Source organism: Melopsittacus undulatus, chromosome 11, assembly GCF_012275295.1.
Source record: "Melopsittacus undulatus isolate bMelUnd1 chromosome 11, bMelUnd1.mat.Z, whole genome shotgun sequence".
Lineage (NCBI taxonomy): Eukaryota > Metazoa > Chordata > Aves > Psittaciformes > Psittaculidae > Melopsittacus > Melopsittacus undulatus.
Window position 1 is genome coordinate 8,599,898 of NC_047537.1, and position 15,844 is coordinate 8,615,741.

Sequence of the window (15,844 nt, forward strand, 5' to 3'; positions counted from 1 at the left end):
TCTGCTATGAACCTGATGCAATTCTGCATTTAACAGTCCAGAGTCCCGCATGTATCTTCAGAGACTAATGTGTAAAACTCAATTCTGAGCTGTAAATGTGAACAGGGGTTTTGGTGGGAAACTGAACAAATGGAAAGTGTGAACCCTTCTGCTTTCCATGGAGTTCTTCTGAGATGACCCGTTTCTATAGTTCTGCTTCTGGATTTAGAACATGATGGTTTTTCTGAATCCGTTGTCTTTGTTGCTGTTCACACCACTTGTGTCCCGCTGTTTCTAATCCAGTCTAGGCTGTATCTGCTAGTGGCTTTTTTCTTAAAGTTCTGAAAGCTACAGTAAGAGCAGAGGTTGCTTTGCAGATGGGAGGAAAAAAAGCACTTAGCAGATTCATAGTCCTCTTTTTTTCTCTCAAGTTTGTAGCAAATTGCTCTACTTGGCTGGTTGCTGTGAACCCTGCCATTAGTCTGAATGCAGCTCAAAAGCACCCCACTGACCTGCTTGTTTCATTTCTTTTTTCTGAGTTCCTGTTTCCAGAAATTGATACTCAAGTGTCACAGCTCTTAAAAAAAAAACAAGCTCCAAGGACAGATTGAATCCTCTGTTCACTTGTACCTCATCTCAGTCACTGGGAGCTGGACCAGATAGGGTTGATGCTAGAACTTCTGTACTTACTTCTTCTAATTCTGTTTCTCTTTTCTACTTTATATGTAACACATTTGAATAATGTGCCCCATAAAATAACTAGCTTGTTTCTTGTGGCTTCTATGAAACTCTGTCTGTGGTTTGAGCTGGACGTACTATTCTTCTTTACATCCTGTCTAAAAGCATGAATCATTTCAATTGTATAACAGCAAAAGATGTTGCTACACAACGGTGGATACAGATCATCATGGAGGAAGATTGTGTGTATGAAGGATCTGTCTGAGTTCATAAAATGTCTGGAGACTGTTAGAGATGAAAGGGCATTCTGTAGACAGAAGATCATTAGCTGCACCCAGGAATTCTGTTTCAGTTGCACATTTTTCTCCAGTTTTCTGGTGTGTTTCTCTGTGGGTTTTGTTAACCTGATCATTTATTTCCATGGATTCATCTCCATATTCTGCTGATTGGCTTGGCTGTGCTTTGGCTTCAGAATAAGTCTCCAATTTTCTAGCGTTACCCTAGCATTTCAAGCAGTCCTGTAGCTATCAGCATATTTGCTACGCATTTCTGGTCAGACTTTCTTCTGCAGTGCAAAAGACATTTTCCTGTTGGTGATTCTTTCTTCCTTACATTGCAGGAGATATCACTTCAGTTCTTTGCTTTTTACTTATATATTTTCTAGCATTTTTCTAGCACTCTTCAGGAAGATGTTTAATTACGGAAATGAGGGTTTGACAATACATTTCCTCTGAGCTCCTTGGAATACTGAATTCCCTGAGACATACATTCTCCCTGTGAGGTTTTACCAGTGGATAAACTGAGACACGCCAAATGATTTATAAAATCATTTCAGCACAGGATGCCTGACTTTCAGGCTTCAGTTCTAACCATGAGACCACACAATTAATCCTGAAGTTGTAAGCGCTTTCTGGAGTCCTGTTGAGAGTTTCTGTGGGAACTCCACAAGTCCAGCCCTAACAACACAGCCCTATCTAGCTTCATTTCTCTCATTATGGTTCAGAAGACTCAGAGATGGCAGACTCTTGGTTAGGAAGCTTTTGTCTCAGTTACTGCTGTGACATAGTTGTTCTGGGCCTCGGGAATCCATTTAGTGGGAGACCTCTTCATTTCTCACTTCCTATAAGGTATCTTATGGCCTACACCTCACCATTCCATTGAACAGATGAACATATTCTTTGTCTGCCCTCTATATTAAACTTCATTTTGATTTTCCCATCAGTCAACAGCAGACTCCCTACTAAATCCATTCAGCAGTTTGTATTCCCAGTCCTTATAAAGGAGTCTACTGTCTAGAAAGATCCATCCTTACAGCACCACAATCCAAGGCTCTGGCAGAGCAGAAGTGAGCTGCGTTGTTCCTTTGCCTGCCATCATCTTCCACATTTGCAGGACAAATCTGGAGGATATTTCTCCTTCTCTTATACTGTGTGAGTAGGAGGATCCAAATCAAACCAACATACAAGGCATTCTTGTAAATGTCACCTCATATATATTTTAAAAACCTGACTCAAATGAACATTTATTTGACTTTTTCAACTCAACATTCACAGAAGTAAGGGAATAAACCTAATATGTAAGAAACCCTGTGCATTTTATGCAGCATTTTAATTTCCCAGGCTTTGCACCTCTTAAGAAGCAGCAGCATGTGAGACATTACTTCAGCCAGCCTACTACCGCTTGCATCATTCCCTTGAACTCATTCAGCAGCATCCTTCTTACATGCTCTTATCCTTATTTTGCCTCACCCCGAAACTGTATTTTTGAAAAAGTAATACAGAAACATATTTTTAGCTGCTGTGAATCACTGGAATGCCCCAGGTCAAATTCACCAGCTGGTCGAACATGCTTTGTAGGAAAAGAGAATGTGGAGTTGGCTAATGCACCACAGCACTACAATCAGCAGTACTCTATCTGTCATCTCTGCTCCCCCTCCTGGTCCCTCCTCAGCTCTTCTCTCTCTCTTTTCCCAGTCTTTCAAGCTGTTTGTTTCCTTGCCAAGATGATTTCCAGCCAAGCATGCTTGCAGGGTGTAGGGGAAGTGTTACTTATCTGTAGTTACGATGCTTTTTTGTATTATAAGCAGAACTGGCCTTGCAAACAGAAGAATCAGTGTCTGCAAAGAAACTGGTAAGAAACAGGAAGGTAATTGGACAAGGAGTCAGACCTCAATAAAACCCTCTTTGCCTCTTGGACTGCGGTTTTGAAGTATTTTGCTACCTGAAAATTTAGTTTGGTGTGTAACAGTGGTTTAAAATGCATTGGCATGTCTTCCTTATGGACTCATCTGTACACTCTTAAAGGTGTAAATGATCGTAAGAGTCATTCTCTTCCTCCTCCTGTCCTGCGATGAAGGAGAGCATAAGCACTGTTGTTTCATGTTCATAAATGGAAATCCAGGCAGTTTGGTGTTTTATCAGGAAAAGGAGGTTGAAGAAATGCTTGTGTGGGGTGTGTTTTCAAAAAGGCGATTTTTTGCTCACAACAAGCCCTAGCAGAGAAACCACTGGTTTCAAAGAGGTTTTCCTCAGAAGGTCTTTCAGGGCAGGATAAATTTTTTTCTTGAGCAAAAGAATTCCTGAAATGCTGCTGACCATATTTTAGTTTTCTTCTTGCTGAGTTTTCAGACTTGAGCAAAGAATGGCATCTTTCAATGGCAAAATGTGTTAGGAAAATCTTTCAACCCGTTGTTATCTGTTAATTTATCATCACCCAGTCACAGTTATTTCGTGCTGTTTTTATGGAGCCAGCCTTTATAGGTCTGTCTGGTTGCTTGGACATCCAGTGGAGAGGACAGAGAAACACCGAATGAAACAGTGCAGAATGAGAGAAACTGAGTTGTTTTTTCTAATATAGGAGATCACTGACACCACCAAGTAACTAATGTGGAATAATGTAATTCTGATGAGTACAGTTATTTAACAACAGATATCTTGATGTTTATAAACATCTCTGAGCACTTACAGATAAATCAGTGCAAACCAACTCAGGCTTTGCTGCTCTTAGACTTCCCAATATAAGCTGACCTTGGGTGTGTGTCCTGCAGGGGAAATTAGTAATGATGTAGTTATAAGTCACTCTTTCCCTGCTGGTGTTCCTGCCACATCATAAGGGGTACTGCAAAGCACTACCAAAGTTGCTTGAGCTGCAGGGTGATAAATATTCTCAGCTTAAGGGCTAAGTCAAGTAAAAACAGGGGGCACAGTTTACCTTCCCTGTAATGGCACAAAAACCCAGTGTTTTGGTAGTGGATTTTACTCCTGCAGAAGGTAAGTGCTGTGTGGTGAGAGGCAGAGGATGGCTTCTAGATGGCTTGTGCCATTGGGACAATGCACTGTGATACCTCAAGATGAAATTGCCCTGTGGATGTGTCCAAACAGTGTCTGCCATGGTGCTGGGCTCTGTAGAATATTTAGAAATAGATCAAGAAACTTTGTCCTGTCATGTGAGAACAATGAATCCCATTCTTGTGCCCCTTTCCCATCTTATTCCAATCTCCTTTTACTGTCGGATAGAATGAAAAGAAAAACCTCAACCCAAAACCCACCAATTTATTTATTCACTTCTCATTTCTGCCTCAGACTGTTTTTAAAGCCCCTTCTTTTGTAAGTTTAATCAGATGCTTGATAACAGAAAAAGCGTTGCTAACTAACCCGGGGTACAAAAAGCCCCTTCAGAGGAACACATGACCTCACCCAGGATTACTCTATCACATGAATTCAGACTCCACCGCACACCCAAAATAAATGTTAAGCTCCATTTGCAGTGAAGTGCTTCATTCACCTCCATTCGCAGGGCATATGCTTTGCCAATGTCTTCTTCAGTCACTGGGATTAAATGTGTATGGAAATACAGCACAAGAGGCAGATTTTCCTGGTCACAAATAGCCTGCTGTGCACTCAAAAGCTGCTGGCCGGACGGTGCCTTTGGGCCATTGCCCTCCTGGAACCAGCGAGCTTTGGCACAGTTTTGCAGTCGTGGAGCAAGTCTGGTTTTCACTCACAGTTCCTATTGTCTGTCTTGGTTTTGTTGGGTGCTGAGAGCCTTGGCAGCCAGAAGCTGCCTCTGGGAATGCTTGTGGGCTCACACACAGCACTCCCCAAACTACCCCTTTGCCAGAAGGTGGCATGCAGCCCTCTAATATGTACGAAGTGACACTAATATATTGCCTCTGTGCTGTCAGGGCCTCTAGCACCTAATAATGGGCAGCATCAACATCCTTAAGATATCCTTTTTATAGGCACTTTTCAGGAAGTGTGTGGATTTCTAGCCAGGTACTTTGAAATCTCAGGCTGGGTGTAATAACAACTTGTATTCTCTGTGAATGAACAGGAAGACATGGAAAGCAGTGCAGCTTCCCACTCTGGCACGCTTTTGTTGGGCAAGGTATAGCAACAAAAACTGTAGGGTGTCCAAGAAAAGGCAGAAAAGACAGGAAAGGCTGATGAAGCTTGTTGAAGTAAAATAAACTATAAAGGCAAGATCTTGCCAAGTCACAAGCTGGAGGTATATTTGGTATCAGCCACATTATCCATAGGCGGGAGCCCACAAGCATACTGGAGGGCAGCACATCTGCAACTCAGGCTGAGATGTATCATTTGTTTCTAATTATGCACATTTAACAGTATATTACATGAGAGATTAAACACCCAGTTATGAGCATCGCCTGATTAATTCTGCATTACACATGAATGCTCTCAGCAATTATCTTGATTCATTTTGAACTCAGATCATTTTATTAATTCTGGTGGTACCAAATATGGGTTATTAAGAGCTTTTGATTCCTGTGTTTAGTAGGGGTCTCCTCCTGAGCCTGGTTGGCTCTATGTAACTTAACGTAGTGCCACATTGGACACTTTTCCTATAAACAACTCTGTTTAAATAGCCTTTAAGCTCTGACACAAGCCAAGGGAAGCTGAGATATTCTAGGATTCAGCAGATGCCATTTCCTTCAGGCCTGATCCTGTACATGTGAATTCTGAATAAAACTTGTGATACCTGTTGGTGGGACAACTGATGTTGCAAACCCTATTTTTTTTGAGGTTTTCTAGTTGATATTTGTATTCATTTTGGGGGTCCAAGCATTTTGAGTGTATCATGTAACAATACATTCTACCTTTACATTTCTTCAAGGGACAGAAGGCTGCTTATAGCGTGACGGTCTGAATGTACAAACTTGCGAGGTTTCCTGCAGAAAGCCACATGGAGGGGTTTGGTTTTTAATTTCCTCTGATGGTGGCTGGGCTCTGGAACAGCTCCAAAGGAAGCATTGAGTTTATTCTATAAATAATTGCGTAGGCACGGCCTTAACAAAAGTATCTTATACCCAGCAGCCCTAAACAGTATGGTAGTTGTTTCAGAGCAGTTCTGCTCTAGCCAGACTGTATAATTTCCAAAGGCATCTCACTTGTCCTTTTCACCCTCAATCTTGTCTCCTGTCTATCTGTGGCTTATTTAGAAGGTGGCTGTGATTAAACCTTGTTAAGAACTGCAGCCACTTGGCTACTATTATTTACACAATTAGGGCTTCCTCTAATGTAGGTAGTATATAGAAGCATTAAGAGACAACCTCTAGCATAAAGTTCAGCAGAAAAACTGATGGCAGGTAAGGTCTTTATAAGGGGAAACTAAAGAATCTCTCTTGAGGAACAATTGGAAACATAAAAAGAATGAAGGAATTAAGAGTAGTTACTTGCATTTGGGTTAGGGTGCGAATCTCCCTAGAAATCAGGATGATAATTGTCTTTGCTAAAGTCAGGCCAGAAACTAGGAATGATCCCAGCTCTCACAAGTCCCAGCACAGTGTCATTTCCACACACCTGGCTCTTCATGCTCATTTGCTCTTGATGGAATCACAATAGCAGCAGCAGTGTGTTCAGGCAGAATTTCTTTACTTTTCTCCTTGCAGCCAGGTAACTACTAAGAAACATAAATCAAAAATGTCTTTAGAGCTGTGAAACTGGAAGGCACCTCTTGGCTGTTGAGTTCGATATCCTGTCAATGCAGACACCTCAAACATAATCTGTTTGGCACTACTGGTTAACTATTGTATGTGTTCAGCAGCCGTTTTCTCCTAGCTGACTTAATTTTCCCTCTAATTAATGAGATTTGCTCTTTGAATTTCATACTTTATTGATCAAAGGTGTTACTGATACCAGAAGAACACCTCATCTCTGAACTTTGGCTCTGCTTTGAAAAATAGACAAGCTTACTGTTTAGTTGGGAAAGGTCTGTTCTCGCTCTGAGATCCTAAACAAGGGTAGACCTAGAGAGATTTGCCATGGGTAAGAGTACAAAATTTTTGAGACAAAGTCGTTTATAATGGAATAATTATGCTAATTTAACTCCAAATAGTCACTGTACAACAGAAGGTTTTGTCTCTCATGGGACTCCTTTTTATGCTTATCATTCAGATTACCATAGCTCTTTCACATTTTTATGGATGTTGGCTTCAGTGGGTTATTTTTCCTTCTCCTTTTGTGGCACTGTCATGCTGATGGCTTTGAAATATGAGCCTTTGCTAAATTCTAAATTGTACACAAAGCAATTAATTAAAATTCCTTCCAAACAGCCTTGGTCAAGCTTTGCTATATTCAGTTTTTCAGCCAAGGTAGAACGGGCAGAGGCTAAAATGAAAGCAAAAGGTTTTATTTAAAGATGATGTCCAGTAGGATCTTGTGAACCAGCAACCAGACATCTTCCCTGAAACAAAAACATCATCTAAGAGCTGAAGCCAAAGATGATAAATCAACTGGAGTGAAGAGTTCACCCTTAGCTGAGGGATGTTTAGTGCAGGAGCTCAGGGGCTGCATGGGGCAAAAAGTATCTATGTGTTTGTTTTAATTGCTGTTCTTTGAATCTATCAGAGATATAAATGTCATTGCAATTCTAGTGATCACTAGGATGTTGTAGGGTGCATCTATGGTAATCTAAAAGTTGTTTTATGTTTATTGCTAATTCCAGTAGCGTGGGCAAGGCCCTCAGAATGTGTGATGGATGCATTCTGCCCATGAAAACCCTGATTTATGAGAGCTCAGAAATCAACTGTGAATTAACCGTGCAAATCAGTGCCCTCCTCTGCATTCGGGTGAGCTTAGTTGTAAGTGCTCTCCCTCCCATGAAGGGGGCTGCTCTTAAACATGCAGGGCTAGCACTAGCTGAAGCACAGGTGGCTTCAGGGTGTATGCAGAGCTCCAAGTTATGGGTGCTTATCCACATTGAGCATATGCTGCCAGTTTGCCCTTAAATAAGGAGAGTTTAAGTGTTAAAGGCAAACTCATGAAAAGGACAGGGTGGTGTCAGGGTCTGGTACTGTAAGGTGCTAAAATACCTCTGAGAGGTGTTTGTGTATGAACACCTCTGTGTTCAAACACTGTGATGGGACTCAACAGAGCTATCAGCTTAATCAGTCTTGCAGTGGGTAGAAAACTTAGGTCCAAATGCAGAGGCTTCTAGGAGCTTGGGTGTCTCCACACCAGCTCTCTGTGTCTCAGTTTTCCATATTTAAAGTGAAGGAACGGCATTTGTCCATTATAATGACAAAATCCTTTTGGAGAAAAGGCTTTCTGCAATACCTACACGACACACAGATGTCATGGGGCCCTTAATCTGTGGCTATGGACATCACTGAATCACTTCTGTAACAGAAATAGGATTTTAGTACCTGTACCAACTTGTAGCTACTCTCATTAAACAAACATTGTTTGGAACTTCATTCCAAATTGGTTCCTCTCTGCCTCTTTCTCCCTGCATTTATTACAGAGGGTACTTTCTCACTCTTTTTCACTGTTGTTGGATATCACCAGACAGCAAAATCTTTTTTGGTTAATGCTTTTCTTTCCCTTTAACTTCCAGCAAGAGGCTCAGACAGCAAATCTGGAGCAGGGTGGGGGGGCAAAGGCCTTCAAATAAGTGCCTTTGAATTTTGATGTTTATTAAATGAGGGTGTCACTGAGTCTGGATCCGTTGCTGTTTATGGGTTTTCCAGATGTGGGATTTCTTATATAGAAAACTGCAGAGTACATGCAGGATGCTTTTTTTTAATCAATTTGCCATGGAGGTAGGAACAAAGTTGTTTGAATATAGATTAGAGGTAAATCTTCACAGTGTAACTTGGAAGCTGGATGTATTAGAGCTTGTCACACTACATTTTAGCTGTTAGAAAGAGGGAATTGGTTTCTTTCTTTCTTCTTTGACAGTTACAATCCTCTTTTCCACTCTTCATGAGGTCCATTAAAGACTATGAAGAAAAATTCTGAATTATGAATATTTCCCTTTGGAGCTTCACATTCCAAGGACCTGTTTGCATCTGTGATATCTAAGTGGTGTTGAAAGAATCACACTGTGCACATGTTCTCTGTGAACCCTGGGGAACACAATGGAGTTTTTGGAATTACTCTAGATTTGGCTGCCTTTAAATTCTTCTCCTTAGGATGAATAAAATGTAAATAGAGAAGAAGAAGAAAAAAATAGCAACAAGTTGGCTTTGATTATTTCTGCTGGAAAGATTCAGTGCTGATGGTTTAGGACTGTTATGAATTTTTGCTCTCCACTGTGATTTAATCTAGTTTGACCTACACTGAGCATCCCTGCTGATTCCTTTTCCCTGTTGGAATTGGGAATGGAAAGAAAATGATTTTCTGTAGTTACAATTGTATGGAAACAGCAGTGAAAAATGAAGGGGTCAGAACTGTTTGTGTTTTTGCTTGCCATGGCAAAACTTTCACACTCCCTCAGTCTCATTGAGAACATTTCAATTTACTTCAGTCTTAATCCGTTTGTGTTTGAGAAGATGCTTGGAACCTCAAGAGTTGCATGCTCTTGGCAAAGCTACATTAGTGTTTTTCCTTTAAAAGGCTGCATCTTTTGAAAAGCCTTGTAAAAATGCTCTCTGACAGACAGTTTCATTTTAGTAATCCTCTGTAAAAGCACTGCTTGTATTCCCTGTAGAAAATGCACATGTTCTCCATGTCTGCAAAGAGGGAGTATTCCAGGACAGAGCACATTCCTAACATCTTTTGTCTGTATGGCAATAGATAAAGAGAAGAGCACCATGATGCCTATCCCTACACAACTGTGTTGCTGGATACCATGGTCTTGAGGGAACAGATGGCCAAGTCATGTCTTGGTAGGAATTCTTGAACCATGAAGTTTCTTACTTAACAGATCACACAAAACTCTTCTGGGATTAGCAATTAACAAACCTGAAAATGCACCTTTCTGTGGTTCCTGTAGAGGGCTGTGATTCTCAGTCTTCTCTCTGGCAATACCTGCTGCTTTAATGAGGATTTGAACAAGAGGTGCTTGAATCCAATAGATGCTGGCAATAGTCGATCCCCTCCTGTAACATTGGAAGTACCTGTTTAGAGAGGAATTGTTTCCTTTTTTGTTTCCCGTTTTTTTTCTCTGCCTTTTAAAAGTCTAATTTCCAAGTCATGACATGTATGGGGTGTCTGAGCAACTCTCATCAGCCTTCTGCCTGTTTTAAGAAGGACAGATGAGATACTTTTTAGCACCTCCATTGCTCCAATGCTGCAATCTGCTTTGATTAAAATCGCAGGGTACTTATCTGCATATTTATCACTCCACAAACTCACAAATCATCTCACAGTTCTGCCACTCCTGAATTTGCAACAGAGACTCGAGTGGTTCACTAGGAATTTGAACTGTGCAAATATTAATTTAGTTTCTCACACCTGCTGCTTTACAACAAATGTGTCTTTGGGGTTGAGGAAAATATTCCTGTACTACCTTTGCTCAGTATTCCTCAGGAGTCAGGATTCCTGGGGGTTTTCAAGATGGATTGAAAATTTCCTATTAAGAAACACATTTCTAATTAAATGGAGATGTCCTGGAATAGTTCTGATGTCTTGGGGTGGGAGGTGATGTCTAAGCAAAAAGAAAATAACTGTAATACTTTTTCAGCTTTTGACAGCCAGACTGTGATGTGCTTTCAGGTCCTTGGATGAAAGGGCTGCAATGGAAGTGAAAATGATTCCTTTCCTTTGTGCTATTGACAGGCTATCTTATCTCCATCAGGTAGTACCAAGAGTATTAGTGATCAGGGGTTTAACAGGGTTTTTCCAGAAGTGGTCTGTTTTTTTTCTCTTTGGAGCAGTGTTTCTACAGAAGAAGGAAAATGTTTGTTTTCCTGATTCTCTTTCTGCATCAGCTGGTGCTGCATAGATGTTATAATTGGCTTCTTAAGTGATAGTCTCTAATTCTTGTAGTAGGCCAAAAAACTCTAAAGTGAATAGTTACATGCTGTGAGCCAGGCAAGGTGGAGGGGTAGTGAGGATACAACAGTTCAGCAAGTGGCTGGGATGAAAAAATACGGATTATCTTTGTACTCTTCTGACTTGATCTCAACTCTCCTTGCAAAGATCCTAAACTTTCAACACCACTGCTGCCACAGTGGCTGAGCCATTGCCAGATGCCCTCTTCCCATGTCACAGGGGTACAGAAAGCACATGTATCAGAGAGGGACTGACATCTCTATCCTGGGCACCTAGACCAGTCGTTTCAGATACATCACTCACAAAGTTTATGTGCTGTAAGGAAGATCTTCCACAATTAAGCAAACAAAAAGTGTTCTTAGGATGACAGATGGTGCATCCAGTGTTACTGGTCCAAGGTTTCATTACTCAGTCTGTACCTGCACAAGCTATACTCAGGTTCTACTCAGACGGGTAAGACTACCTAAGTGTTCTTGGAAACAAAGATAATGCACAGCAGACCTCAGATAACTCCAGGTGATAGACTCTTGGATCTTTTTTTCTGTCTGGTGCCAACATGCAAGTCAGTAAGTGACAGGACTTCAAAATTCAGTCAAGGAAATTAAAGACGTGTGAGAGGCCATAGCACCTTCTGTTATCATTTTTATAATAACAAGGATTATATAGGAACAGAAGAGAAGTAAAAGATAAGTTTTGCCCAGTGAGGGTGATGGCTGTGGGAAGATGCCAGTGATCAGACTGGGAGAACATGAGCTCTAAACTTCATTATTTTGCTTGACAAAAAGAATATTTTGCAGATCAGCCACCAAATCACTGCAAGATTTTTGGAGCAGCCATGCTGTAGTCAGGACAGCAGGGGGGCACAGTCCATTAAGATGAGTAATATTCTGTATTATACAAACTGCTTGTCAAAACTGGACATATTCTGAGTCATACAAGGTTCCCAATGTACCTGAGAGATACAAACATCACCCATCTCCTTTTGTATGCATTACAGCAAGGTTAAACTCATGATAAGGGTCATCTTTTGCAAACTCCTGCTGCGAGACTTCTAGGTGCTTGTAAAGAATCCAGGAGCTCATTCTGCAAAGCAAATATTGAGAGGATGTCTCCAATTAGCAAGTTTAAAATACAACCTTCATGAACCATTCTATGAAGGAACAGTTGCTGTGGCTTCCATTTTTCTCTCTAACAACCCCTTCTGGGTGGTCCCTTGTGGTCTGAGCTGTTGTTTAGATATGTTTGAGGAATGGGAGTTGGACAGAAGGATGTCACCTTTGTTCTTCCAGCCAAAAATATGGCTAATATACAAATAATTGAATGAAGGTGTCTCATTTTGTAGATCTCAGATCTAGGAATGGAGCTCAGCTAGTCAGATGGGTCCTTTGCAGATCAGATGAGAATCTGATCTAAGTCAGAAATCACACTAGGTGTCAAAACATAGAGGTCAGACCAAATACTGGGGAATGCTTCTTCATAAATTTCAGCCAAGGTACATCAAGTCTTCTAGTATCATCTGTAGGATGAGAGGTTTGGCTGACTCTAATGCAATGAGTTCCCAGTAGAAGTAATGGTGTTCATATCCTTTCACCAATAGTGAAGGCAACAGTGACAGCAACTCTTGTCAGAAGTAGGTTTTTCATTTTCCTGGCATACTAACAAAACGACAGTTTGTACTGTCATGAAACGATGTGTAAACCTCCCACCAGTCAGCAGAAAAACTACAATCAATTTTCTTGGTTTGGTCAAGGTCCAAGTTCTTGTAGGCTGGGATATTTAAAAAAGCCATAAGGAAATTGATGCTCGACTTTCACTAAAATTCAGTGAGAATTAGATGCAAACCTGCTTCCAGTTTGTTCCATTTTCCCTTGGTGGTGCATCTGTCAAGCAGCCTGTCCCCTAAATAACTTATTGAGGATTAGGCACTGATTTTAGCTATGTGACCTCATCTCAGAGCAAGAAGTGGATAGCACATGGGATCTCATTGCATGGACAGCAATGAACAAACCCTATTTGGGAGTTCTCGAGAGTAAAATCCCACTTCAGATACTGTCCTGAATGTATTTCATGAACTTGCAACCCAATTTAGGGGTTGGTCTGAGTCACAGATGAGACCTGGACCATGTCTGTTATTCTTCATTAGTGACCTTGTGATCTCTTCTGGTGCGAAGGGTTGTTGCAGACATATTTGATAAAATGTGGTGTTAGAAATGGCTTAAAGTTGAATGCTTTTCCATGGCAAGTAAAAGCCTCCACTGCTGCTTGTTTACTTCTGATTTATTCCCCAATAAAAAGGGATGAAGTTAACTTTTTATGAGGTCAGCATTGTCTAAAAAAGCATTAACTTCAGTAAAGTGTCTGATGTATTATTGTCATCCTTTCACAAAGGCAGCTGGGGTAGCATGGGAAAATACTACCTCTGTGCTTTGGGGGAAGCAGAAGGGTGGAAGAAGCTGGTTTCTCATCTGACTAATTAAATATCATCAAAAGAGTGTTGTTTGGAGAACGAAAGTTTTCTATATTACTGGCGTATCACTAACTTACAACTAGTGAAAGCACAGTCACTGAGCTAACAGCTTAACTAAGCTGATCTGGGAGTATAGCAGAAAATAAATGCTAAGGTGGTATTTATAAGGTGAGCTTGTTTAGTCAGTCCATTTGCTGTTTCTGGTTCTCTACCTGCTGAAGGGTTGACCCTGTACAGAAGTCAATAGCTGTCCTTCAGCTCCCCTGGTTCATATTTGAAAGGAACAGATACAGACTGAGGAGGAAGAGGAAGTATTGTAGCTAAGTGAAAAGAATGAGTTTCAGAAAGAACTACTACAGTGCAGCCGGGTGCTTATAGACATAAACAAACTATTGTATTATAGCTGATGAAATATCAGACAGTGGGAAAAGCTGCCTAGTGAAAAAAACTGCTAAAAGGTGTTTTTACACCTGTATTGTTGTAAAGCTTCCTCTCTTGAAGGACTAGATGATCAAATAATTTCTTTTCCTTCTCTTCCTCTCCTTTTTTTATGTATGTGTACACACTGGTGTTTCTTATAGTCTGTCTCCTGTGTTGGAGTCTCCTGTTGTGTCTCATTACTTCTATGCTAAAAGACTGATAGCTATGGTACAAGCACTGACTGTAGACCCTTCAACCAGCAGTGCTCTCCAGAGAACTCAATTTATCAACATGCTGTAGACAAATCATCAGTATAGTGAAACTTGCTACAAGTCCTGGAGCTCAGATTCCCAAATAACTGGAGTAATTTAAAGCATATGGAAAAGGGATGCAATGAGCTTTTAGGGTTGATATAATTTTTGACAATGTCTTGAGCTTCTTTTGTGATCCTGCTTTCAATAACCTTCAAACACTGAACTAAGGAGTGAAGGAAATACAGACTTTTAATGTAATATACCTGAATTATGACAGAACACATATATTTTACCTACCTCTGTCTGAAAATAATTATTTTCAGTTGAGATGAGACTCAGCAAGCTTCCATGCCCTAGTCTTCCGCTTGAGGCAGTTAAACCTTCCATATTACACAATACTTGCTCTAAGTTGGAAATAATAGTAGCTTCCTTCCAGATTCATGTCTTATGACATTTTGTTCACAAGCACACTGAGATCCTGGAAAACAAGGCAATGTCTGTTGTTATGTATGAGAGCAAGCTTAGCAGCTCAGGTGAAGTGAGATGGTACATTGAGTAGCACCCCAGTCCTTAAAAGTGTTCTTTAAGGACACCAGCACACATTCAGTGTCTTAGGCATTTCAGTGTGGGGTGTAACTGTGGTTCATCCCTTATACTGCTCCTTCTTCTTCTAGGGAACAAGTCTGCCAGGAAAGGATATCCAACTTGGTTTGAACTGGCTCTCCAATTCCTGCTCCAGAATACAAAGGCCAAACATATATAACACTCCATCAGCTTTGAAAAGGACCTGAACACCACAATGGGACTCCCCACCCAGGTTTTAGCCTGTGCAATTTTGGCTTTGCTCTATCAGCATGTTAGTGGTGGACTCATCAAGCGAATTATCCGGCAGAAACGGGAAACTGGGCTAAATGTGACCTTGCCAGAGGATAATCAGCCTGTGGTTTTTAACCACGTCTACAACATTAAATTGCCTGTTGGCTCCCTTTGCTCTGTGGACCTGGATGCAGCAAGTGGTGATGCAGACCTGAAGGCGGAAATTGAGCCCGTCAAGAATTACGAGGAGCACACGGTGAATGAGGAGAACCAGATTGTCTTCACACACCGGATTAACATTCCCCGCCGAGCCTGCGGCTGTGCAGCTGCCCCAGACATTAAGGATCTGCTGAGCAGACTCGAGGAGCTGGAGGGGCTGGTATCCTCCCTACGAGAGCAGTGTGCCAGCGGGGCTGGATGCTGTCCCAATTCCCAGGCAGTAGAAGGTAAGGCAGACTGGGGGGAGCTGCTCTTGGGGAAATTCGTGTGCTGGCTGTGGATCTTGTTTAGAGTAGATACATCTCTTTCAAGAATGAGCAAAAGTCAACCTGTTGTATTTGAAACGTAATCAAAATTAGGAATGTAGTTGGCCAGCTTGCAAGATCCATTCATTCACAGTTTTGCTGGTTTATGAATCTGTGGGTCAGAAGTCTGCCTGGGCTGCTTTGTAGCTGTGGCATTGAGCATGTACAGTACTTGGGCATGGTGACAATCTGTGTCGGAGTTGAGATTAAAACTCATACAGTCCAAGCTCTTGGCTCCACATTTTGTCCCCTTGAGTAAGCTGCCAAGGTAACTGTTCTCGTTTCCAAGTTTTCTTTAAGAGAGGCTGATAAAAATACAGCTGGACATAAGGCAATAGACAAGCACAAGTAGTCAGGGAAGGCGGAAGAAACACTAAGGGCTTGGTCATACAAGAGAGAAACGTGGATCTTCTCAGCATTAATTTGTCCCACAGAACACAGAGCTGTTCTCACAGTTGATGATACAATTGC

At 41.3% G+C, this 15,844-nt stretch overlaps 1 protein-coding gene across 3 annotated transcripts in view; it reads left to right on the forward strand.

Moving 5' to 3' along the window:
- The window catches only part of TNC (tenascin C), a 71,625-nt gene that overhangs the window by 9,874 nt on the left and 45,907 nt on the right, over window positions 1–15,844 (forward strand). For all 3 annotated transcript variants that reach the window (XM_031045886.2, XM_005145619.3, XM_031045885.2), the window contains exon 2: window positions 14,708–15,295. In XM_031045886.2, coding sequence (XP_030901746.2) covers window positions 14,833–15,295 — 463 coding nt within the window. In that variant the 5' untranslated portion in view covers window positions 14,708–14,832. The remainder of the gene's footprint in view (window positions 1–14,707; window positions 15,296–15,844) is intronic.